Source organism: Chiloscyllium plagiosum, unplaced genomic scaffold, assembly GCF_037043375.1.
Source record: "Chiloscyllium plagiosum isolate Xiang-an unplaced genomic scaffold, Cpla_swu_hap1 HiC_scaffold_42, whole genome shotgun sequence".
Classification (NCBI taxonomy): Eukaryota; Metazoa; Chordata; class Chondrichthyes; order Orectolobiformes; family Hemiscylliidae; genus Chiloscyllium; species Chiloscyllium plagiosum.
The window spans coordinates 5,721,112-5,748,556 of record NW_028270180.1 but is presented as its reverse complement, the minus strand read 5'-3'; the positions used below and the strand labels follow the sequence as shown (position 1 = coordinate 5,748,556).

General features: G+C 44.8%; 1 protein-coding gene across 1 annotated transcript in view; it reads right to left on the bottom strand.

Annotated features, from left to right (window-relative positions):
- ttc23 (tetratricopeptide repeat domain 23) overlaps positions 1-27,445 on the bottom strand; it is a 68,739-nt gene that overhangs the window by 26,143 nt on the left and 15,151 nt on the right. Inside the window, exons 5-6 of the mRNA XM_043680424.2 lie at positions 26,886-27,011; positions 982-1,159 (exon numbers count right to left, since the gene is read on the bottom strand). Coding sequence (XP_043536359.2) covers positions 982-1,159; positions 26,886-27,011 — 304 coding nt within the window. The remainder of the gene's footprint in view (positions 1-981; positions 1,160-26,885; positions 27,012-27,445) is intronic.

The following is a 27,445-nucleotide window of genomic DNA, read 5'->3' as shown; positions in this document are numbered from 1 at the left end:
GCTGGAGTAACTCAACAGGTCTGGCAGCACATGTGGAGAGAGAAACAGAATGGACGTTTTGAGTCCTTTCTGACTCTTGTTTGGAACTGAAGGAGGCTGGACAACTGATGGTTTCTCTGAAGCTGACAAAGTGGGGAGAAGGAGCACAGGGAACAAACAGGAAAGGTGGCCAAAGCAAACAGAGTGCTAATGGTAGGAGAGGAGATACAAATAGAGGGTCGATGTTAAGCAGCAGAAAATAGGTCAGCTTTGTTGAGAGCGAACTCATGCAAGTGGCACAGTGGTTAGCACTGCTGCCTCACAGTGCCAGGGATCCAGGTTCGATGCCGGCCTTGGGCAACTGTCTGTGTAGAGCTTGCACATTCTCCCCACTTCTGGGTGGGTTTCCTCCCACAGTCCAAAGATGTGCAGGTTAGGTGCATTGGCCATGCTAAATTGCCCATAGTGTCCAGGGATGTGTAGGTTAGGTGCATTAGTGAGGGGAAATGTAGAGCAATGTGGGAAACTCTTTGGAGGGTCTGTGTGGACATGTTGGGCCAAATGGCCTGTTTCCACACTGGAGGGATTCTATTCTTCTATGTAAATAAATCAGGGAGTGAGGGTGGGCTAATCAAAACGGGGGAGAGGGATCATGGTCTGAAGTTGTTGAACTCAACGTTGAGTCCTCAAGGGTGTAAAGTGCCTGAGTAGAAAATGAGGTATTTTCCTCTTGTTTGCATTGAGCTTCACTGCAGTAGACCGAGGGGAAGCCCCTTGCTCTCCTCCTCATGTTTCTGTAACCATCACTCTCCAGCCAACCAGCAACAGTACTCTCTCATCCGCTGAGCTACAACTCATCTCACTGGATCTGAAATTTCACCCAGGGGCCTCATCCAGAAACTGAAGAATGACAACGTTCAGTGGGGATTTCTTCTGACCATTTCTCTGCACTTGCCCATGATGCTGAGTCCAAATGGACCATGATGTCACCTCAGCTCTTACCTCCATGAGGAGCTGTGTGCTGGTGTCATGGGCACCTCTAGCACGCTCTGCTGCTGCCAAATCCCGATAGATAGAGACACACTCTATGCTGTTTTCACCCTTATCGACCTTCACTATTTGCAGCACTTTCTCAAAACACGCCACGGTTTCTACTGCCTTGTTCTCCTTCATGTACAACCTGGAGGATTACAGATACATTCATTCAGCTGTAGTACGTTTCAGACCAATTCCAACCCGATGTTCAAATTTTGAGCGATGGGAATACAAATTGGAAGAGATGGTTGCTAATGTGCTATCCACCATGATGCACTACAGCGCACACTTGGACCCACCTGAATGACCTCTAATTTATGAAATGAAATCTCCAATGAGGAGGCTGAGTGGCTCTCGGGGACATCAGCATGTCTGTCACATTGCAAAATGCACATAGTCTACTCAGAGTGGAAAACATGATGGCTAAACACGTTCTATGTTACTTTATGTGGTCTCACTGACTTCTACCTCAATACCTTTCTCTACACCAAAGCCTTCTGACATCTCTGGAACATGAATCTTCTCAGCAACTATGACTCTAAATGGGACTAGATCTGTTTAGAATGTCTGGTTGGTACAGATGAGTTGGACTGAAGGGGCTGTTTCTGTGCTGCATAACTCTGCCTGTTGTGGGCTATGCCTGTGACCTCCAGCACAGGAAGGGCATTGGCAATAGATCCTTAATCCACTCCAGGGATTGTGCCATGTGGTGTTGCCACCAATCTGACCCACACTTTACATGCAGCTTTGAGCTACAGCTGGTAATGGCAGAAGCTCCATATATTCTTCCTGACACATGGTCGTCTAAGAATCTATCCCACTGTCACCATTGGAAAGATTGTATCTTCCTTGGAGGTTATGTCCTGGAGTAAGACTTGAACACTGAGCTTTTGGCTCAGAAGCAGGGAGGCTATCCACTGTGCCAGAAGACCTTCTGTAACACAAATAAATGAACCAAATTTAATTCAATCATGTTCATAGTCACAGATGGAGAAACCATCCTGAGATTCCCCAGTAAAGGGAGGTGGGACAATCAGGGAGATTCCCTGCTCCTAACTGGAACTAGATCAAAAGTCACATGATACCAGGTTATAGTCCAACAGGTTTAGATTAGATTAGATTAGATTAGATTACAGTGTGGAAACAGGCCCTTCGGCCCAACAAGTCCACACCAACCCGCTGAAGCGAAACCCACCCATACCCCTACATTTATCCCTTACCTAACACTACGGGCAATTTAGTATGGCCAATTCACCTGACCCTACACATCTTTGGACTGTGGGAGGAAACCAGAGCACCCGGAGGAAACCCACGCAGACACGGGGAGAACGTGCAAACTCCACACAGTCAGTCGCCTGAGGCGGGAATTGAACCCGGGTCTCTGGCGCTGTGAGGCAGCAGTGCTAACCACTGTGCCACCGTGTTTATTTGAATTACAAGCTTTTGGAGCATTGTTGAGAGTGTGCTGCTGGAAAAGCACAGCAGGTCAGCATCCGAGGAGCAGGAGAATCGACGTTTCAGGCATAAGCCCTTCATCACAGAACATAGAACATCGCAGTACAGGCCCTTCGGCCTTCGATGTTGCGCTGACCTGTCATACCAATCTGAAGCCCATCCCACCTACACTATTCCATGTATGTCCATATGCTTGTCCAATGACGACTAAAATGTACTTAAAGTTGGCGAATCTACTACCGTTGCAGGTAAAGCATTCCATACCCTTACTACTCTCTGAGTAAAGAAATTACCTCTGACATCTGTCTTATATCTATCACCCCTCAATTTAAAGCTATACCCCCTTGTTCTCGCCGTCACCATACTTGGAAAAAGGCTCTCCCTGTCCACCCTATCTAACCCTCTGATTATCTTATATGTTTCTATTAAATCACCTCTCAACCTTCTTCTCTCCAACGAAAACAGCCTCAAGGCCCTCAGCCTTTCCTCGTAAGACCTTCCCTCCATATCAGGCAACATCCTAGTAAACCTCCTCTGCACCCTTTCCAAAGGTTCCACATCCTTCTTATAATGCGGTGACCAGAACTGTACACAATACTCCAATTGCGGCCGCACCAGAGTTTTGTACAGCTGTAGCATAACCTCATGGTTCCGGAACTCAATCCCTCTATTAATAAAAGCTAAAACACTGTATGCCTTCTTAATAACCCTGGCAACCTGGGTGGCAACTTTCAAGGATCTGTGTACCTGGACACCGAGATCTCTCTGCTCTACCAAGAATCTTACCATTAGCCCAGTACTTTGCATTCCGGTTACTCCAACCAAAGTGGATCACCTCACACTTGTCCACATTAAACTCCATTTGCCACCTCTCAGCCCAGCTCTGCAGCTTATCTATGTCTCTCTGTAACCTACAGCATCCTTCGTCACTATCCACAACTCCACCGACCTTAGTGTCATCTGCAAATTTACTAACCCACCCTTCTACGCCCTCATCCAGGTCGTTTATAAAAATGACGAACAGCAGTGGACCCAACACCGACCCTTACAGTACACCAGTAATTGGACTCCAGAATGAACATTTCCCATCAACCACCACCCTCTGTCTTCTTTCAGCAAGCCAATTACTGATCCAAACTGCTATGTCTCCCACAATCCCATTCCTCCGCAATTTGTTCCATAGCATACTGTGGGGAACCTTATCGAACACCTTGCTGAAATCCATATACACCACATCAACCAGTTTACTCTCATCTACCTGTTAGGTCACCTTCTCAAAGAACTCAATAAGGTTTGTGAGGCACAACCTACCCTTCACAAAACCGTGCTGACTATCCCTAATCAAATTATTATTTTCTAGATGATTATAAATCCTATCTCTTATAACCTTTTCCAACACTTTACCAACAACTGAAGTAAGGCTCACTGGTCTATAATTACCTGGGTTGTCTCTACTCCCCTTCTTGAACAGGGGAACCACATTTGCTATCCTCCAGTCTTATGGCACTATTCCTGTAGACAATGACGATTTAAAGATCAATGCTAAAGGCTCGGCAATCTCCCCCCTGGCTTCCCAGAGGATCCTAGAATACATCCCATCTGGCCCAGGGGACTTATCTATTTTCACACTCTGCAGGATTTCTAATACCTGTTCCTTGTGAATTGCCCTGGACTATAATCTGGTGTCGTGTAGCTTTTGATCTAGTATTGAGTACAGGAGTTGGGAGGTCGTGTTGCGGCTGTACAGGACATTAGTTAGGCCATTGTTGGAATATTGTGTGTAATTCTGGTCTTCTTCCTATCAGAAAGATGTTGTGAAACTTGAAAGGATTCAGAAAAGATTTACAAGGATGTTGCCAGGGTTGGAGGATTTGAGCTATAAGCAGAGGTTGAAAAGGCTAGGTCTGTTTTTTCTGGTCGTTGGAGGCTTAGGGGTGACCTTTTAGAGGTTTATAAAATCATGAGGGGCATGAATAGGATAATTAGATAAAGTCTTTTCCCTGGGGTTGGGGAGTCCGGAACCAGAGGGCATAACTTTAGGGTGAGATATAAAAGAGACCTAAGGGGCAACTGTTTCACTCAGAGGGTGGTACGTGTATGGAATGAGCTGCCAGAGGAAATAGTGGAGGCTAATACAATAGCAACATTTAAAAGGCATCTGGATGGGTACATGAATAGGAAGGGTTTGGAGGGATATAGGCCAGGTGCTGGTAGGTAGGACTAGACTGGGTTGGGATGTCTAGTTGGCATGAAATGAGTTGGACCGAAAGGTCTGTTTCCGTGCTGTACATCTCTATGACTCTATCTAGAAAAAAGAGGAGGAGGTGAGGACATCTTAAAACGCATAAGTATGGGTAAATTCCTCAGACCTGATCAGGTGTACCCTAGAACTCTTGTGGGAGGCTAGGGAAGTGAGACATTTGTATCATTGAGAGTGAAAGGCAAGGTGCTAGAAGGCTGAGGGTTGATTCATGTGGTGCTACTATTTAAGAAAGGTTGTAAGGAAAAGCCAGGAAATTATAGAGGTGTGAGCCTGACTGTGGTGGGCAAGTTGGAGAGAATCCTGAGGGCCGGGTTTACATGTATTTTGAAAGGCAAGGACTGATTATGGATAGTTAACATGGCTTTGTGCGTGGGAAATCGTGTCTCACAAACTTAATTGAGTTTTTTGAAGTTGAAACTTGAAAGGGTTCAGAAGAGATTAAGAGGCAACTTTTTCATGCAGAGGGTGGTATGTGTATGGAATGAGCTGCCAGAGGATGTGGTGGAGGCTGGTACAATTGCAACATTTAAGAGGCATTTGGATGGGTATATGAATAGGAAGGGTTTGGAGGGATATGGGACGGGTGCTGGCAGGTGGGACTAGATTGGGTTGGGATATCTGGTCGGCATGGATGGGTTGGACCGAAGGGTCTGTTTCCGTGCTGTACATCTCTATGATTCTAAGTAACAAAGGGATTGATGACGGAACAGCAATAGATGGGATCTATATGGACTTCAGTAAGGTGTTCAACAAAGTTCCTCATGGTAGACTGGAATAGAGAAAAAGCTAGCTATTTGGATATGGAACTGGCTCAAAGGTAGAAGACAGAGGATAGTGGTGGAGGGTTGCTTTTCAGATTGGACACCTGTGACCAGTGGGTGTGCCACAAGGATTGGTGCTGGGTCCTCTGCTTTTCATTATTATTTAAATGATTTGAATATGAACTTAGGAGGTATAGTTAGTAAGTTACCACATGACAGCAAAATTGGAGTTATAGTGGATGGCAAAAAAGGTTATCTCAGAGTACAATAGAATCTTAATCAGATGGGCCAATGGACTGACGATTGGCAGATGGAGTTTAATTTAGTTAAATGTAAGGTGTTGCATTTTGGAAAGGCAAATCAGGGCAGGACTTAATGGTAAAGTCCTGGGGAGTGTCACTGAATATGAAAACTTTGGGGTGCACATTCATTCCCCTCCAAGGTGAGTCACAGGTAACAGGATAGTGAAGAAGGCCTTTGTTATGCTTACCTTTATTGGTCAGTGCATTGAGTACAGGAGTTGGAGGGTCAGGTTGTGACTGTACAGAACATTGTTTCGGCCACATTTGTAATACTGAATGCAATTCTAGTCTCCCTGCTATAGGAAGGATGTTGTGAAACTTGAAAGGATTCAGAAAAGATTTACAATGATATTGCCAGGGTTGGAGGGTTTGAGCTATAGGGAGAGGCTGAATAGGCTGGGCTATTTTCCCTGGAGTGTTGGAGGCTGAGGGGTGACCTTATAGAGGTTTATAAAATCATGAGTTGCATGGATAGGGTAAATAGGCAAAGTCTTCCCCACAGAGTGGGGAAGTCCAAAACTAGAGGGCATTGGTTCAAGGTGAGAGGAGAAAGATTTGAAAGGGACCTGAAGAGCAACTTTTTCACGCAGAGGGTGGTGTATGTACAGAATGAGCTGCCAGAGGTAGAGGCTGGTATAATTACAACATTTAAAAGACATCTGGATGGGTATACGATCAGGAAGGGTTTAGAGGGACATGGGCCTCTAATGGGACTAGATTTATTTAGGACACCTGGTCAGCATGGACAAGTTGGACTGAAGGGTCTATTTCTGAGCTGTATAATCTCTATGACTCTATGGTTAAATGCCTTCCCATTTAGAGGATGAATTCTTACTTGCTGATCATTGTGAAACATCTCTGCTGCTGTGGTGCTCATAATGGTTAAAATGAAGTGGGACTGGTTCCAGCAAAACTTGATTAACTGCGTCTCAGACTCCTGCAATAATACTGCAGCAGCTGGGTGCTGTTCCAATTCCAACAGCTGCAATTGGTTAATTCGATTGATAGAGAATTTCTGTACTGTTCTATAATACAGCCTCCAGTAAAAAGTGTGCTTTGTACGTACCCCCCTCCCTACTTTCTTAGGTCACTATCTTTGAAAATCTGCTAGGGCAGAAGTTGCACATAATAATATGATTTACTCATTTTCTTGATTTCCTATCGTGTTGAACAGGGAATGTTAAGATTAAGTGTAGTCTTCAGGCGAAGAGTGTGGAGCTTTATAAGCATCATTGTAGTCAGGCTGGACTGAATGGCCTCTCACTGTCCTGTATATTTTACGTGAAGCAGAATCAGAGGACAAAAGGGTTATGACATCAAGATACCTGCCTAGTAATTGGACTGATCACTGCATTAACGATCCAGAGGTCCAGCCTAATGCTCTGAAGAGACAGGTTCAAATCTGGGATGGCAGCTGGTGAAATCAGAGTCCAATTCTTAAATCTGGGATTGAAAGCTCAACTTGGGTCCTCTTGTGGTTCGGTGGTATTGTCCCTACCCCTGGACTGGAGTCTCATTTGCTTCTGACATATGTAATAACATCACTGAACAGACTGTTTGGAAAATTAGGTTATTTAAAAAATTATGAAAGCTGTTCTCACTGATGGTGACCATGATTGTTGTTAAAATCCCACTTGGTTCAGTAATGTGCTTCAGAGCAGGCAATCTGCTGTTCTTACTGGGTCTGGCCAATATGCAACTCCACCCATAGCAACGTGATTGAGTGCTAACCGCCGGCCTTTGGCCTGTATTAATGCAGTATCCGGTCTGTGGCAAATCTTGCTGAAGCAGCTCAGAGAGAGGAAAATGTTTGAAAGTCAATGGAAATATGAAGTCAGGAGATGTTAGAAAAAAGAGCCAATTCACTAATGTTCAACGTCAAAACACCTCCCCAGTGTAAAAGGAGGAAAGGCTTTCATTCATAAAGCATCTTTCACAACCTCAACATCTCAAAGTGCTTTCTAGCCAACAAAGTGTTGTCACTTTTGAAGTTTAGTAAACAATATATGAAAAGCGTTGAGATGGCTCAATGAAAAGGTCAAATGGTGGCATAGTTCCAATTTCACTAGAGTAGCAATTCAGAATCCCAGACCACTATTCAGGGAATGGGGCTTCAAATCCCGGCATAGCTGATGGTGAAATTTGAATTCAATAAAATCTGGAGTAAAGAAGTGACAAAGATCACCTACTGGGCATCGCTGCTCAGCAGAGACCTTGGAGTGAGGTTCATGGTTTCTTGAAAGTGGAGTTGCAGGTAGATAGATAATGAAGAAGGTGTTTGGTCTGCTTTCCTTTGTTGGTCAGAGTATTGAGTATAGGAGTTGGGAGGTCATGTTGTGGCTGAACAGGACATTGATTAGGCCACTTTTGGAATACTGCGTGCAATTCTCATCTCTCTTCTATAGGAAGGATGTTGTGAAACTTGAAAGGGTTCAGAAAAGATTTACAATGATGTTGCCAGGGTTAGAGATTTGAGCTATCGGGAGAGACTGAAGAGGCTGTGACTATTTTCCCTGGAGCATCGGAGGCTGAGGGGTGACCTTATAGAGTTTATAAAATCATGAGTGCCATGGATAGGGTAAATAGACAAGGTCTTTTCCCTGGGGTGGGGGAGTCCAAAACCAGGGGGCATAGGTTTAAGGTGAGAGGGGTAAAGATTTAAAAGGGACTGAAGGGGCAACGTTTTCACGCAGAGGGTGGTGTGTGTATGGAATGAGCTGCCAGAGGAAGGAAGTGATGGAGGCTGGTACAATTATAATGTATGAAAGGCACCCGGGTAGGTACCTGAACAGGAAAGGTTTAGAGGGATATGGGTCAAGTGCTGGCAAATGGGACTAGATCAGTTTAGGATATCTGGTTGGCACGGATAAGTTAGACCGAAGGGTACTGTACAATTCCATGACTCTTATTGCCCTCTGAAATGGCTGAGCAAGCCCTCATCTCAAGGGACTTGGAAAACAGATGCTGGCCTTGCCTGCAACACCCACATCCCATGAAAGAATAAATAAAGAAACAATGAAGAAAAAGACACTATTCCACAAAGAAAGATAGAGAATGATAAGAGTTCTAAGCCTTTGCAGGTGCAGTTTGGTTTCAGATTTCCAGTACCCGCACCTGTCTTGCAGCCACATATTTATCGGAATCAAAATACACAGAAAACATATTGCAAGGAGGAAACAGGAAAAGGAAGATGAAACACTGTTAAGGTTGCAAGGTCATACAAGAAATAGAGGATACTGTTTCTATCAGAATTAGGAAGAGGAAGGTTATTATTGGAGAGGCACTGGTGTAATGGTAACATTTTTAATTTGCTGAACATAGCTAAGAGCTAAAAAAAGAACATTAAATCTTTGTCTTGGTGAATTGACGAGGTTGAAGAGAATGGGGAAACTGATTTACCTCTCCCTGCCTGATTGTAACACGCTACAGATGCAGAAACTTACCCTTTCCCATCTATCACTAGCGTTCTGCACCCAATGGTATCACCCAGAAACATGTCAGTTCCTACTCATAAGCTAACAACATCTAGTCCTACCTGATGACCGTTTCTCTGCCTCAAACATGTCAGATTATGACCTTCAGTAAAGGACAGGCAGAAATTTTCTCCAACTAAATTTTGGGGAAGCCGGAATCCATTGCCTTCAGCTCCTGTCACGAACTCCGTTGCTTAGCTTTGGACTCCATCCCTCTACCTGGTCACCATAGCAGACTGTCTGAACCTTGGTATCATACCTGACCTAGAGGGATCTTCCTTTCCACCTATCGACTCCACCCTCCTCTCTGACCTATCACCTCCACCCCTACCCCCATTCACCTATTGTACTCTATGCTACTCCCCCCCCCCCCCACCACCTCTCATTTATCTCTCCACTCTGCAGGCTTCTTGCCTCTATTTCTGATGAAGGGCTTTTGCCCGAAACGTCAAATTCCTGCTCCTCGGATGCTGCCTGAACTGCTGTGCTTTTCCAGCACTACTCTAATCCAGACTCGGGTTTCCAGCATCTGCAGTCCTTGTTTTTACCACCCTGACCTTGACCCAACCAGGTGCAGAGTACATTGAAAATTGTGTGATGAGGCCAAAGCATAACAAGGGTTAGACTTACAAATGCTACTGCAAAGAGCTGACTTGCGGGTGCCCTCAAAACGAGGGGAATTGTATCGGCGCAGATAAGAAGTACTTGCCAAACAGACTATTGCAGAGGTCTTGTAATTAGGGTGTGGGGAATAGTTTGCATGAACTTACTGCAGTATGTCACTGTAAGATATCGCAGAATAGATAAACAGAAGGTACTGACCATTACTTGCGATTTCAGGAGTTCGAGTAAAAAAAAGTATAAAGAGTCTGAAAACAGCTGTTGTTGCGGAGTTCTCAACTGGCAAACATGCAATCGACACACACGGGAAAAAGCCAGATATTCTAAAAAATTGCGGACTCTTTCTGTATTTCTTAGGAACCCAACACAAGTGTCCAGCATTTGAAGCCAAAAACATTTCAGGAAGGAGTTAGATACTGTTCTTAAGGTTAAAGGGCTTCAAGGGTATGGGGAGAAAGCTGGAACAAGTTACTGAGTTGGATGATCAGCCATGGTCATAGTGAATGGTGGAGCACGCTCACTGGGCTAAATAGCCTACTCCTGCTCAATGTATCCAGACCGTCGCTAAAAACTACATACTTCCACCTCTGTAACATGGAACTGACTCTGCCGCTGCTTCAGGACAACTGTTATGCAAACGCTCATTCATGGTTTTACTTCTAGGCTTGGTGATTCTAACACTGACCTGAAAGGCCCCATGTTCGATCCAATGTACACCTGAGATCAGCAAAACCTGTTACCCGCTCCAGCCTGCAAACCTCCGAGATCTTTGATTTTATCTGATTATGTGAAACTTGACCCCAACCCATTGCAGTCATTCCCCCCGTTCATGTGAGGATTCATTTCCAGAGAACCCTCGCAAAACTCCGCGAGTGCGGAGCTCATTAAAAATAGGTTAGAAGTATCACAGACAAGTGGTTTTTGCCTGCGGAGTTTGAGTTTTATTACTTGATTTTCGGTGAATTTGTGATTCGGTGCCTACTTCATGATGGAAAGGGACGGAGTGGGCAAGTACTTCCATTCTGAGAGGCAGATTGGTAACTTTAACACCCATGATGGACACGACCTGCCTGTGTGCACGGGTGGTCACTGAGCCTTTGAGCCACTGACCTCACCATCACACTGACCCCCATGGCCTCCACCTCCCTCCCACCCAATGGTCACTGCCTTACCCACCTCTCCCAATGCCGCCCATAAGCCTCCCCATATCGACTGCATCGTCCTTCGCATGGCTCATTATTTCAGCTTCTTTTCCGAATGCACAGGTCAGTATTGGCCATGAACCACCGCTGCTGATTAACTCCCAATGGGTCAGTGTGCTTGGAGCTGAACAGCGGGACCGGGTAACTCAGCTTTCCGCGGAGACAGCAGACGTATCCAAAGGGCGTGCACTTTCTCCGCTCAGCTCGTCTGGCCAAAGAGTGCGAGCACCTCACCCAAACTAGCTCTATGGTCCCAAAAGTAAACCCACCCTCATCTCCAGGAAGCCCAACCCTCTGAGACGCAACGTTCTCTGCTTTGTGATCAAACTCCACCCGGTTTGTAAAATTCCCAGAATCCCTATAGTGTGGAAAGAGGTCATTGGCTCACCGACCCTCCCAAAAGCATCCCTATCCCCATAAACTTGCATTTATCATGGCTAATTTACCTAGCCTGCACATCCCTGAGCACTGTCGGTAATTTAGCATAGCTAATCCACCAAACATGCACATATTTGGAGCACCCAGCAGAAACCCCCGCAGTTATGGGGAGAATGAGCAAACTCCAGACAGACAATTGCCCGAGTCTGGAATCGAACCTGGGTCCCTAGTGCTGTGAGGCAGCAGTGCTAACCACCATGCCACTGTGCTGCATCCTAGAACTCTGTGGGCATGTTTGCCTTTATTGGTCAGTGCATTGAGTATAGGAGTTGGGATGTCATGCAGATGTACAGGACATTGGTGAGGCCACTTTTGGAATACTGCATTCAATTCTAGTCTCCCTGCTATAGGAAAAATGTTGTTAAACTTGAAAGGGTTCAGAAAAGATTTACAATGTTGTTGCCAAGGTTGGAAATTTGAGCTATAGGGAGAGGCTGAATAGGCTGGGGCTGTTTTCCCTGGTGTGGAGGGACCAGTGTTGAAATGGGATGAACAAAGTCAGAAGTCACACAACACCAGGTTATAGTCCAACAGGTTTACTTGAAATCACCAGACAAGAGTGTTCCCTCCCAATCGGGGAACACTTCAGTGGTCAAGGACATTCAGCCTCTGATCTTTGGGTGAGCATCCACCAAGGTGGCCTTTGAAATAGACAACAACACAGAACAGCTGAGCAGAAACTGAGAGCCAAGTTCCGTACTCAGGAAGCCAACCTCAACCATGATCTTGGATTCATATCACGTTACATGTTACTTCATCATACTGTCCTACATCTGTAAAATCTTCCTTACTCTCCTGCTTTGACACCATCACCTTGATAACTTGCTATGATCTCTCTACCTTAATTAGTTTGTACAATTTTGGATTACTTGTTACTTTGGTTAGACTCTTGGCTCAAGACTCTTACATCTATTATGTGATTCCAGGCATTTGGTTTGTCTCTAGCACCATCTTGTTTTAAATTTATTGTAATTATCACTCTGCCTTAATTAATCAGATAAAAGCAAATTACTGTGGATGCTGGAATCTGAAACCAAAAGAGAAAATGCTGGAAAATCTCAGCAGGTCTGGCAGGTCAAAGCTTTGACAAAGGGTCAGTTAGACTCAAAACGTCAGCTCTTTTCTCTCCTTACAGATGCTGCCAGACCTGCTGAGATTTTCCAGCATTTTCTCTTTTGGTTAATTAATCAGATCATTGTTCATCCTTTCACTTGCTATTCAGCTGCTGACTTCACTCACACCATTTGACACTTGTGATCACCTGCAAAGCCTTGTTATTCAGCCTGTTGACAGTTCACTCACACCACTTGTACTATCCTCTAACACTCTTAATTACCTGGAATTATCTTGCACTGATCCCTCCAGCTATAAAAGTTCTGTCCCTGTTTGCTTCCCTCCACTTCACCTGATCAAAGAGCAACACCCCAAAAGTTTGAGATTTCAAATAAATCTGTTGGACTATGAACTGGTATTGTGTGACTTCTGACTTCTGATGGGTGGCACTGTGGCACAGTGGCTAGCACTGCTGCCTCACACCGCCAGAGACTTGGGTTCAATTCCTGCCTCAGGCGACTGACTGTGTGGAGTTTGCACATTCTCCCCGTGTCTGCGTGGGTTTCCTCCGGGTGCTCCGGTTTCCTCCCACAGTCCAAAGATGTGCAGGTCAGGTGAATTGGCCATGCTAAATTGCCCGTAGTGTTAGGAGTATGGGTGGGTTGCGTCTGTGTGGACTTGTTGGGCCGAAGGGCCTGTTTCCACACTGTAATGTAATCTGACTATTTTCCCTGGAGCACTGGAGGCTGAGGAGTGGCCTTACAGGGGTTCATAAAAATCATGAGGGGCATGGATAAGGTGAATAGTCAAGGTCTTTTTCCCAGGGTAGAGGTGTTCAAAACTAGAGAGCATAAGTGAGAGGGGAAAGATTTAAAAGGGACCTAAAGGGAAACCTTTTCATTCGGTGAGTAATGAGTGGATGGAATGAGCTGCCAGAGGAAATGGTGGAGGCTGGTACAATTACAGCATTTAAAAGGCATCTAGATGGGTATGTGAATAGGAAGGGTTTAGAGGGATATGGGCCAAATGCTGGCAAATGGGACTAGACTAATTTAGGATATGGGTCGGCATGGACAAGTTGGACCGAACGGTCTGTTTCCACGCTGTACATCTCTATGATTCCAAAATAACTGGAAATGACAAGAGGCAGTTTCCCCTGTGGTCTCTCCCCATTCCCCCACCTCCCACACACCATGATCTCTTTCTCTCTCTCCCTCCCCCGCAGTCCACAGGCACGGTCCTCTGCTACTGACCTTTCTGCCTGCCCGGCAGCCAGCCCGGCGCCCTGGATAAAATGGCAAGTTTCCTTTCCTAAAAAGGACATAGAAAGAGCTAGTTGGGCTTCTCTCAACAATCTGACAGCTTCACGCCCACTCAAACGGACATGATAAAAAGATTAGACTCCTTATACTCCTGGGAGTATAAGAAACCACTCGTTCAACCAGGGGAGTATTTATACTTTTCTTTCTCTCCTCCATGTCTTTTGCCAACTTCCCTTTTCATCTCCAGCAAGTGGGACTGGGTTCAGGTGTGGCATCTTCTTTCTGTGCAATTAACTCAATGGGGGAATGCAGTGAATGAATCCTTTGTTTCCAACCTCACTGGTTAATAAGCAGCTTGACACTGAATGACCTCATCCTTTCCCTGTCTGTGCAACTAGGGGAAAAAAAAACTTCTAATTTACAATCCACTTTGAGAATGTACTACAGAGCTTCAAATTAACCCGTTGGAGACCATTTGACTTAGCATCTCATGCTTTATTAAATGTATACATTGTACCTCAGACAGGACAAAAATGAAATTTAATGAAATTAGCTGGCAATCTTATTCATGATTCCACACTGATGCTAATGGGAGCTTGCTGTGCATATTTTTTTTACTTTTCATGGAATGTGGTTGTCACTGGCAAGGCCAGAATTTGTTGCCCATCCTAATTCACCAAAGGTTCCTTCTAAACCCATGATCACTATCATCTAGAAGGACAAGGATGGCAGAAATACGGGAATGCCACCACCTGCAAGTTCCACTCCAAGTCACACACCATCCTGACTTGGAAACAGATCACGGCTCCTTCACTGTTGCTGGGTCAAAATCCTGGTATTCCCTTACTAAGGGCATTGTGGGTCAATCCAGAGCACATGGACAGCAGTGGCTCAAGAAGGCATCTCACCACCACCTTCTCTAGGGGGCAACTAGGGACGGGGCAATAAATGCTGGCCCAGCCTGTGACACTCGCATCCTATGAGTGATTTTTTTAAAAAAGTACCCTTTACCTTGCTGGGGGAAATTAAGAGTCAACCTCATTGCTATGGGCCGGAAATCACATGTAGGCCAGACTAGCTAAAGATGGCAGATTTCCTTCCCTGAAGGGCATTAGGAAACCCTAAAAGTTTTTATGACAATCGATGGTGTAGTCAACATTACTGGGGATAGCTTTTAATTCCTGATTTATTAAGTGAATATAAATTCCACCAGCTGAGTCCCTAGAACATTAGTCTAAGCTTCTGAGTACTAGCCCAGTGATGGGACCACTTACTTTATGGGCTGTGGGATTACAACAGTGCTTACACCAAAAACCCTTGAATTGCTCTGATGGGCTGTGGATATCCTAAGGCTGGGAAAGGCATTATACAAATTACTTTCTAATTAAAAGAATAAAGAATTCTCTGGTGAGTTTCTAAGTGGTAAAGGGGGTGATGCAGCTCTTTCCTGCAGGTGATTTGGTTTCTTCTCATCAAGCTGGGGGGCCATACTTTAGTTCCTTGAAGCATTAAAATTGCAATTGATCACATGGTGTACAAATGAGGTACAGGTGCTCAGCACCCCCTTGGAGTGGAGCTGAATCGACTTGCCCATTCCTACCGCAAGCCATACTATCCTTTACTCTCCCCGAATATATTCCCTCCTCCTTATTTATCCGACACACCACAGTACTGCCATCTCAGTGTTCACCCTCACATCATATCTGAGAATTTCTCTTCAGCCCTTCCCTAAAACAGCACATCCTGAGCTTGGAACTCCCTCTTCTTATTTGACCCAAGAAGCCTCCCTGAACAATACCCCAAGAAGCCCCCTGAACAATACCCCAAGAAGCCTCCTGAACAATACCCCAAGAAGCCTCCTGAACAATACCCCAAGAAGCCTCCTGAACAATACCCCAAGAAGCCTCCTGAACAATACCCCAAGATGCCCCCTGAACAATACCCCAAGAAGCTCCCTGAACACTACCCCAAGAAGCCTCCTGAACAATACCCCAAGAAGCTCCCTGAACAATACCCCAAGAAGCCTCCTGAACAATACCCCAAGAAGCCTCCTGAACAATACCCCAAGAAGCCTCCCAAACAATACCATAAGAAGCTCCCTGAACAATACCCCAAGATGCCCCCTGAACAATACCCCAAGAAGCCTCCTGAACAATACCCCAAGATGCCCCCAGAACAATACCCCAAGATGCCCCCTGAACAATACCCCAAGATGCCCCCTGAACAATACCCCAAGAAGCCTCCTGAACAATACCCCAAGATGCCCCCAGAACAATACCCCAAGATGCCCCCTGAACAATACCCCAAGAAGCCTCCTGAACAATACCCCAAGATGCCCCCAGAACAATACCCCAAGATGCCCCCTGAACAATACCCCAAGAAGCCTCCTGAACAATACCCCAAGATGCCCCCAGAACAATACCCCAAGAAGCTCCCTGAACAATACCCCAAGAAGCCTCCTGAACAATACCCCAAGATGCCCCCTGAACAATACCATAAGAAGCTCCCTGAACAATACCCCAAGAAGCCTCCTGAACAATACCCCAAAATGCCCCCTGAACAATACCCCAAGAAGCCCCCTGAACAATACCATAAGAAGCTCCCTGAACAATACCCCAAGAAGCCTCCTGAACAATACCCCAAGAAGCCCCCTGAACAATACCATAAGAAGCTCCCTGAACAATACCCCAAAATGCCCCCTGAACAATACCCCAAGAAGCTCCCTGAACAATACCCCAAGATGCCCCCTGAACAATACCCCAAGATGCCCCTTGAACAATACCCCAAAATGCCCCCTGAACAATACCCCAAGAAGCCCCCTGAACAATACCATAAGAAGCTCCCTGAACAATACCCCAAGATGCCCCCTGAACAATACCCCAAGAAGCCTCCTGAACAATACCCCAAGATGCCCCCTGAACAATACCCCAAGAAGCCCCCTGAACAATACCCCAAGAAGCTCCCTGAACAATACCCCAAGAAGCCTCCTGAACAATACCCCAAGAAGCCTCCTGAACAATACCCCAAGAAGCTCCCTGAACAATACCCCAAGAAGCCTCCTGAACAATACCCCAAGAATCCTCCTGAATAATACCCCAAGATGCCCCCTGAACAATACCCCAAGAAGCCTCCTGAACAATACCATAAGAAGCTCCCTGAACAATACCCCAAGAAGCCTCCTGAACAATACCCCAAGATGCCCCCTGAACAATACCCCAAGATGCCCCCAGAACAATACCCCAAGAAGCCCCCTGAACAATACCCCAAGAAGCTCCCTGAACAATACCCCAAGAAGCCCCCTGAACAATACCCCAAGAAGCTCCCTGAACAATACCCCAAGAAGCCCCCTGAACAATACCCCAAGATTCCCCCCTGAACAATACCCCAAGATGCCCCCTGAACAATACCCCAAGAATCCTCCTGAACAATACCCCAAGAAGCCCCCTTAATAATACCCCAAGAAGCTCCCTGAACAATACCCCAAGAAGCCCCCTGAACAATACCCCAAGATGCCCCCTGAACAATACCATAAGAAGCTCCCTGAACAATACCCCAAGAAGCCCCCTTAATAATACCCCAAGAAGCTCCCTGAACAATACCCCAAGTTACCTCCTGAACAATACCCCAAGAAGCCTCCTGAACAATACCCCAAGTTACCTCCTGAACAATACCCCACGATGCCCCCTGAACAATACCCCAAGAAGCCTCCCGAACAATACCCTAAGATGCCCCCTGAACAATACCCCAAGAAGCTCCCTGAACACTACCCCAAGAAGTCTCCTGAACAATATCATAAGAAGCTCCCTGAACAATACCCCAAGAAGCCCCCTTAATAATACCCCAAGAAGCCCCTTGAACAATACCCCAAGTTACCCCCGAACAATACCCCAAGAAGCCTCCTGAACAATACCCCAAGTTACCCCTGAACAATACCCCAAGTTACCCCCTGAACAATACCCCAAGGAGCCCCCTGAACAATACCCCAAGAGGTCCCCATAATAATACCCCAAGAAGCCCCTGAATAATACAAGAAGCTCCCTGAACAATACCCCAAGCAGTCCCCTTAATAATACCCCAAGAAGTCCCCTTAATAACACCCCAAGAAGCTCCTGAACAATACCCCAAGAAGCTCCCTGAACACTACCCCAAGAAGCTCCCTGAACAATACCCCAAGAAGCTCCCTGAACAATACCCCAAGAAGTTCCCTGAACACTACCCCAAGATGCCCCCTGAACAATACCCCAAGAAGCCTCCCAAACAATACCCCAAGAAGCCCCCTGAACAATACCCCAACATGCCCCCTGAACAATACCCCAAGAATCCTCCTGAACAATACCCCAAGAAGCCTCCCAAACAATACCCCAAGAAGCCCCCTGAACACTACCCCAAGAAGCCCCCTGAACAATACCCCAAGAAGCCCCCTGAACAATACCCCAAGATGCCCCCAAACAATACCCCAAGATGCCCCCGAACAATACCCCAAGAAGCCCCCTGAACAATACCCCAAGATGCCCCCGAACAATACCCCAAGAAGCCTCCTGAACAATACCCCAAAAAGCCTCCCGAACAATACCCCAAGATGCCTCCTGAACAGTACCCCAAGAAGCCCCCTGAACAATATCATAAAAAGCTCCCTGAACAATACCCCGTTACCCCCTGAACAATACCCCAAGATGCCCCCTGAACAATACCCCAAGAAGCCTCCTGAACAATATCATAAGAAGCTCCCTGAACAATACCCCAAGAAGCCCCCTTAATAATACCCCAAGAAGCCTCCTGAACAATACCCCAAGTTACCCCCTGAACAATACCCCAAAAAGCCTCCTGAACAATACCCCAAGAAGTCCCCATAATAATACCCCACGAAGCCCCTGAATAATACAAGAAGCTCCCTGAACAATACCCCAAGCTGTCCCCTTAATAATACCCCAAGAAGCCCCCTTAATAATACCCCAAGAAGCTCTTGAACAATACCCCAAGAAGCCCCCTGAAGCCCCCAAAATTCCTTCATCATTCTATTACATCATCAATCTCTCCCTCCTTTATGGCAGAGACAGAAGACAAAAACTTTGTTTTCAGTCACCCTGATGTTTTTACTGGAGAGGAGAAGGTCTCCAACTGAGAAAACACAACCGATGGCTTAGGGGAAACGACTTTAAATTCCTGTCTACTCGACATCGCTCATGAACTGTCCATCAGAATGCCAGACAGCATGGAATAGGTTAAGAAAGAAAATACTTCAGTTATCATGCACACGACAGTTTTATTGCACAGATCACCAAACAAGTTCACTATCACTGACTTTCTGTTTTATCTACTTTCCCTTATTTCTTTGGCAGGCTCCATTTCCACTACCACATGGTAAAAGAATTTGCCATAAACCCGTGCTTTGAGATGAGGGTGGAACTTGCTAAACAAATGCGAACATTGTCACGTCATTGTGCACAAACTGTGCTTGACCTGCTGGCAATCTTTTTAAGGACAGATGATAGCTCAGTTTTTTCTCTTTGGAAAAGTAATAGGAGTACACCAAATTTCTGCCAGCCTTTGGGCTGTTAACGCAATCTCTGGTCTGTGGCAGATCTCACTGAAGCAGCACAGAGGGAAGGAATGTTTGAAGGTCGATGGAAACTGTTAAACAAAGTGCCAATTCCCTGATTCTCAAAGTCAAAAGGACTCCCCAGTGTAAAAGGAGGGAAACACTTGCACTCATATAGAACCTTTCAGAACCTCAGATCATCTCTCAGTGCTTTCCAGCCAATATAGTGTTGTCACTTTTGAGGTTTAGTGAGCGGTGTATGAAAGGCTTTGAGAAGGCTCAGGTGCAACACAGTGGCAATGTCACTAGAGTAGCAATTCAGAATATCAGGCCATTATTCAGAGGATGGGGTTCAAATCCCACTGTAGCAGATGGTGAAATATGAGTTAGATAAAATATGGAATAAAGAGACGGTGATCATATAAAGACTCTAGATTTGTAAAATCCCATCTGGATCACTAATATCCTTTAGGGAAGGAAATCTGACTCCAGACCCCCAGCAATGTGGCTGACTCTTAACTGTCCTCTGGCCAATTAGGGACTGGCAATATGTACTGGCCTAGCCAGCAACACCCAGATCCAGGAACAAATGACTAAAAAGTAGTATTCTTTACATGTGGATTCTCTGTAATTTATATTTTCAGAATCAGTTCATCTAACAGTCCTGTGGCAATATAAAGGTTGAATAGTGCTGCAAAAAAAGGCATGATGTTGAAGATTTTCAATGTGCACTCATCAGAGCAAAATTGCAAGAATACTAAATTTCAAAAGGAAACAACAATTTAGACTGCATGAGAAATGAGTGCTGATCAGTTGGCAGGGGAGTCTGATTGGTACAGGTATCACAGATAATGCATCAGTCCAGATAATTGCAAAATGTAACGTTTTGAAAGGATACCTCTCTCTTCAGCAAGACTCTAGTTTAGTTAACTAGTGAAATTCCTCAATTTTTGTATCTCCTGAACAGATACACTGTTCACTGGCATCACCTCTGCAAGTGAAAGTATCTACAGAACAACTTTGATTATCCAAACGAGACGGGCGGGGAGTCATTTGTTTGGATAACTGATTGTTTAGATAACTGATTGTTTGGCTAATGAATAATGTTTTTACGGGACCTTAAGATCTTGTTCAGATAATCCGAAATTTGGATAATTGACATTCGGATAACCGTGGTTGTTCTGTATTTAAATGATTTGGCACCAAACTGAAGTCAACTAATGTAATAAATATGCGTCACACATTCTCATGCAAGTTAGCCCCTAAACACTCCCTTTGCCTCACCATCAGTGTATAGGGTTGGAATTTAAGGGGAACATAGAACATTACAGTGCAGTACAGGCCCTTCAGCCCTTGATGTTGTGCCGACCTGCGAAACCAATCTAAACCCCATCAAACCTACACTATTCCATTATCATCCATATGTTTATCCAATGACCATTTAAGTGGGTGGCATGGTGGCTCAGTGGTTAGCACTGTTGCCTCACAGCACCAAGGTCCCAGGTTCGATTCCAGCCTCAGGCAACTGTCTGTATGGAGTTTGCACAGTCTCCCCGTGTCTGCGTGAGTTCCCTCTGGGTGCTCCGGTTTCCTCCCACAGTCTAAAGATGTGCAGGTCAGGTGAATTGGCTATGCTAAATTGCCCATAGTCAGAGGGAAATGGGTCTGGGTGGGTTACTCTTCGGAGGGTCAGTGTTTCCGCACTGTAGGGAAGCTAATCTAATCTAAAAAAATGCCCTTATTGTTGGCGAGTCCACTACTGTTGCAGACAGGGTATTCCACGGCCTTACGACTCTCTGAGTAAGGAACGTACCTCTGACATCTGTCCTATATCTATCACCCCTCAAGTTAAAGTTACGTCCTCTCATGTTAGCCATCACCATCTGAGGAAAAAGGCTCTTGCTGTCCACCCTATCTAATCCCCTGATCATCTTGTATGCCTCTATTAAGTAATTTCTTAACCTTCTTCTCTCTAACGAAAACAGCCTCAAGCTCCTCAGCCTTTCCTTGTAAGACCTTCATTTCATTCCAGGCAACATCCGAGTAAATCTCCTCTGAACCCTTTCCAAAGCTTCCACATCCTTCCTATAATGTGCCGACCAGAAATGTACACAATACTCCAAGTGTGGCCGCACCTGAGCTTTATACAGCTGCAATATGACCTCATGACTCCGAAACTCAATCCCTCCACCAATAAAAACTAACATGTCGTACACCTTCTTAACAATCCTATTAACCTGGGTGGCAACTTTCAGAGATCTATGCACATGGACACCGAGATGTCTCTGCTCATCCAACACTACCAAGAATCTTACCATTAGCCCAGTACTCTTTTTTCCTGTTATCCTTCCAAAGTGAATCACCTCGCACTTTTCCGCATTAAACTCCATTTGTCACCTCTCAGCCTAGCTCTGCAGCTTATCTATGTCCCTCTGTAAACTGCAACATCCTTCCGCACTGTCCAAAACTGCACCAACTTTAGTGTCATCCGCAAATTTACAAACAGCCCTCATCCAGGTCATTTATAAAAATGACAAACAGCAGTGACCCCAAACCAGATCCTTGTGTTACACCACTAGTAACTGAACTCCAGGATGAACATTTCCCATCAACCACCACCCTCTGTCTTCTTTCAGTTCGCCAATTTCGATCCAAATCACTAAGTCACCCTCAATCCCATGCCTCTGTATTTTCTGCAATATCCTATCATGGGGTACTTTATCAAAAGCTTTACTGAACTTCAGCCACTATGGAAGATTGGAAGCATTCAAGGTATTGTTGGTGAAACCTTAGAGGCAAATACACATCACCATTTACCACTAGTATTCTAACATTACACTAAATGTAATTTCCACATGTATAAATGTTTGTAGCCCTGGTTACCAGGAAACCAACATGACATGCATTGATTTGTAATACAAGGATAGGTGGCCAGCCTGCAGGAATTAGACACAGCTCCCTCTCACTGCTAGCTATGAGAAAATAAACCTTTTTGCATCATATGAAATCTGAAAGAGAGAAATTCTGGTTTAAAGAACTGGAGCACCGTTTCAAGATTAATCTCGAGAACAGAACATAAGGGTTAAGTTTAAACTGACAAAAGGCACATTTACTGATGTCAGGACGATTACCAGGATATAAAGAATGGTCAACAATCACAACAACTTCAGATCAGTGAAGATTTCAAGCAGTAATTCGAAGCATATGCTATTTTATGAGAAAGAGAATGCAATGGTCAAAGGACTCTTTTCAGGACTGCTTTCTTACGGTAATTAATTGAAGGCAACTGCATTTTGATTTAGGGTATTACCCAGACTGGAAGGTTTGAGTTATAAGGAGAGGCTGGGTAGGACAGGACGGTTTTTCCCCTACAGTGTAGGAGGCTGAGAGGTGACATTATAGAGGTTTATAAAATCATGAGGGGATTGGATAAGGTGAACACTGAGAAATGGTTGGCGGCGGTTCAACCCGAGGGTTACCAAGCCTTAGATGAGGGAATAAGATTGGTAACCTCAGCTGGTGAGGGAAGTGAGCCCATCTTATCCCTTACCTGAAAGCAAAGGGACAGGGCTATCCCAGCAAGACGTAGGCTGGTGATAGATGCCCCCCATTTCAAATGGGGGCAGGGCAGGGGGAGGGGAGACCAAGATAGAGACATCATTGAGTTTGCCAACATTGTAAGGGCCACAGCAGAATTGTGATTCTCAAACCAGACTCCACGAAATCTCTCTCTCTCTCTCCAAAACTAAAGAGGGTTCTCCACAACCTGTGACCAATCAAGGCTGGATTTCCCCCTCAGGCTGACAGCCATAGGTAAGTGCAATCAGTACATCAGTAGGATGCGCCATGCGACATTGAGTCTCAGGAAGACCCAGCCACAGATCAGCATAGCAAGAGGAAAACTCAAACACACAACAGAAACAGAAGAAGACATTGATGGAGAACGTGTTAGAGAAGCAAATGTGTCACTAAAGCAAGTACTAAATCCAAAATGTAACGGTATATGACAAGTTGATACTTTCTTTTCCTGTCCTGATGAGTTAATCCATGAGTTGGCGATTCTATGAATACTACATAGCACCTGGGATTGTGCCTAAATAGCCAACTGTCGTGTGCTGACATAGATAGCGAACACTGACAGAGGCAATCAACTACAGGAGGCATCACAGATGCACTGTGCCCTTGAGCAGCTGTGCACTCTTCAACAAGAATCACTGAATAATGACTTGGTCTTAAGAAGCCTGGCTAGACAGTTCTTCCTCCGATGTTGAGTTCAAATTGCAGTATCCAGCCCCACCATGTACAATCAGGTAACTCAGCAGAGACCAGGGATCAAATGGGCTCCTCAGCAGAGTTGCACACAGAGTCAACTGGAAATGACTAAGAGAGTAGTTGTAAGAGGCTCACATGTGAAACTTGGCTTCTTGTATTGGCACCAGCAAAAGTGCTCACTTCTTGGTACAGAATCATCATCTGTATAGAAGGAGGCCATTTGGTCCATTCTGCCTGTTTGTAAAGAGCAGTCTAATATTATAATCTGGTAAGGTCTGGCAAGGTTGCCTGGAACCAAATGGAACTGTGGATGAGATGGTGATTATGTGTTAATTAAGGGATAAATGGGTGAGGACTTAAGGGTTCAGAAAAGATTTACAAGGATGTTGCCAGAGTTGGAGGGTTTGAGCTATAGGGAGAGGCTGAATAGGCTGGGGCTGTTTTCCCTGCAGTGTCGGAGGCTGAGGGGTGACCTTAAAGAAGTTTATAAAATCATGAGGGGTATGGATAGGGTGAATAGTGAAGGTCTTTTCCCCAGGATAGGGGAGTCCAAACCTAGAGGGCATAGGTTTAAGGTATGTGGGGAAAGAGTTAACAAGGGGCTACTTTTTCATGCAGAGGAATGAGCTGCCAGAGAAAGTGGTGGAGGCTGGTACAATTACAGCATTTAAAAGGCATCTGGATGGGCAAATGAATAGGAAGAGTTTAGAGAGGGATTGGGCCAAATGCTGGCAAATGGGACTAGGTCAGTATAAGATATCTGGTCAGCATGGATGAGTTGGACCAAAAAGTCTGTTTCCATGCTGTACATCTCTATGACTTGACTGGATGAACCTACAGGGGGAACACGTATCACTGGTGTTAAGAGTTCTGCAATGTGCAAGATGAAGTAAAATTCTTGACTAGGAAAGTACATTCCCAGACTCTTTGGAGGCCAGTATTAAACTCTGGTGTTAATTTGCTCCAATCCCTCCTGACTCATGCCCCAAATGCAAATATTTCAAGTACTTTTCCAATTTCCCTTTGAAAGCTACCATTTGATCTGCTTCCAACAACATCTGAGGCAGAACATTACAGATCACAACAAAAACACACTCTGCAAACAAAAAGTTTCTCCTCATCTGCCCTCTGTTTTTTTAACCAGTTATTTTAAATCTGGGTTCTTCAGTTACTGATTATACTCAGTCCCTCTCTATCTATTCCAACTCTACTCGAGTATCCAAACTCTTCCATATTTTGAGCAATTTTCTTAAATGTTAATCTTCTCCTGACAATGTTTTAAAATGAGGTCATATTCTCAAAGTGTACAACTTGATGCATTTTAGAATTGAACTGTGACCCTTGTTCCCCCTCTGTTGGTTAATTTAAAAATAACTTTTATTTTTGTAACACTGAGAGTCTCTCTGCTGTTCAGAAAGCAGGACTAAAATTAAAGTGAGGTTACTGGCATGCAGATAAACACTTCAGAGCAATCAATTTGGACCTGAGTGTACACCAATCTATCACTGTGTCTTATGTTTATGGTGCTATCTGTTACTGTATTGAATATCCCAACACCTATTCCAAAGGTCACTTACTGTTTGGTCACTCTTGAACCCAACAAAACAAAGTTGCTGAATCAGGAACTATAGTTTATTTGTAAAGGCTGCAGAGAAGATTAGAAAACAGTATTTAACAAAATATTTCTAAAGAAGCAGTCCTTTAAGTCCCACCCAACTCCTCCCTATCCCTCCCTAAGGTGTTGGTTTCAGTTAGTTCATTGTTTAAAAACGAGCAACAGCTCAAGGCTCCTGTGAGCCCTTCCTGATGAAGGGCTTATGTCCGAAACGTCGATTCTCCTGCTCCTTGGATGCTGCCTGACCTGCTGTGCTTTTCCAGCACTGCACTTCTGACTCTGATCTGCAGCATCTGCAGTCCTCACTTTCTCCGGTGAGGGGACGACTGGATTGGGCAGCAGGCTATTTGACTTTGGAAGACATTGCAGCTGAGAAGAGGCAAGCATGGAATCGACAATTTGGCTGACACCACAGTTATGAGACACTAAAGTTTGCCTGAATATCCTGGATTCCTGCTCCAATCTAAACAATTGTGAGTACCGGCTATGATATTCGACTCGTACACCATAAAAACACATGATCAAAGCTCTCTGTGGGCAATATGAATTCAGCTAAAAAAAATTAAAAATATACAAATGAAAATCCATCTGAGTGTTGTAAAAAAAAACACAAGTAAATCACTCATGAAGGAAACCTGCCATTCTTACTGGGTCCAGACTACACTTGACTCCATGCTATATATTAACCAGGTAAGTTATACAATCGTGCCCATGTCCCAGGAATTTCTTTCCTCTTTCATGGGATGTAGGAATCCCTGGCAAGACTGGTATTTGTTGTTCATCCCTAAATGACCTGTATGTCTTCCTCGGCCATTTCAGAGTTATATGTACGACAGATAGGATAAGAACAACACATTTCCCTTTCTCTCGGCACCCTTGTTAACCAGATGGATTTTTATAAGAATTGATGATAGTTTCAAGGTCACCATTGTTAGGAATTCCTGATGAAGAGCTTATGCTCGAAACGTCGACTCTCCTGCTCCTTGATGGCTGCCTGATGGGCTGCGCTTTTCCAGCCCCACACATTTTGATTCTGATCTCCACCCATCTGCAGTCTTCACTTTCTCCCCACTGAAACAGTAGTCCAGTGACAATACTGAATACATAAAGTAAAGGTTCACCAAGACCAGGAGAAGCACTCCCACTGCTATCACAACTGATTCAGTTCACCCTGCAGCACAGAGAGGTGAGCATTATTTGAAGCTATGATCTGTACAACATTGTACTCCAGTAATGTCATTACGATACTTAATTTTAAAATATGCAATGGTGGAGTCTGGTGTTCGTTTGTGGGAGCTTGCTGTGCATAGATTGGCAGCTGCATCTCCCACATTACAGCTATGATGACATTTCAAGATTATTTTATTGCCTTTAAAGTGCTTTGGGAAATCCCGTGGTCATGAAAGGCCCTGTATAAATGCAAGCCTTTTTCATATTCTAAAGCTCATTAGCAGGGCTCCTTCATGCTCTAACGTCCTTCCATTGTGAGTTGTGCATCAGAATCCTTTCGGAGTGTGGCTAGCCTTTGAAACGGCTATTTGAATGCATTTGATTTTGCAAAAATATACATATTAAGACACATGCACAAATGGAATTTCCAAATCTTAGCGCTTACCTTCCCAAGGTCAAAGTAATTTCAGCATTTATTCGTCTAATCTCTTCCAGTGGCACTTCATCGGCCTGTCGAAGCTCGTCTACAACCTTCTCCGACTTGAGCAGGTTTTGCTCTGCCTCTTTCAGAGTGAGCAAAGTTAAGGGAAAGCAGACTATGTGTAGAGGACATTCTCTGTTGAAGAAAACAAGAAAAAAGGGCATAGGTAGGCCCGAGTGTCTTTCAAGCTTGCCCTGCCATTCTGTAAGACCTTAGCCAATCTTTTAGATCCTTTCTCCACCTCTGTAGCCCTTTGGCACCTGAGGATGTGCTCCTAACTATTTCATTCTTTCACAGGGCTTGACATCACTGACTGGGTTAGTGTTTATTTCCTGTTCCAAATTGCCCTTAAGAAGTTAAAAATCACACAACACCAGGTTCTAGCCAAACAGTGTTATTTGGAAGAACTAGCTTTCGGAGTGCTGCTCCTTCATCAGGTGGTTGTGGAGAATTAGATTGTAAGACACAGAATTTATAGCAAACTTTGCTATAAATTCTGTGTCTTACAATTGTGTACTCCACAA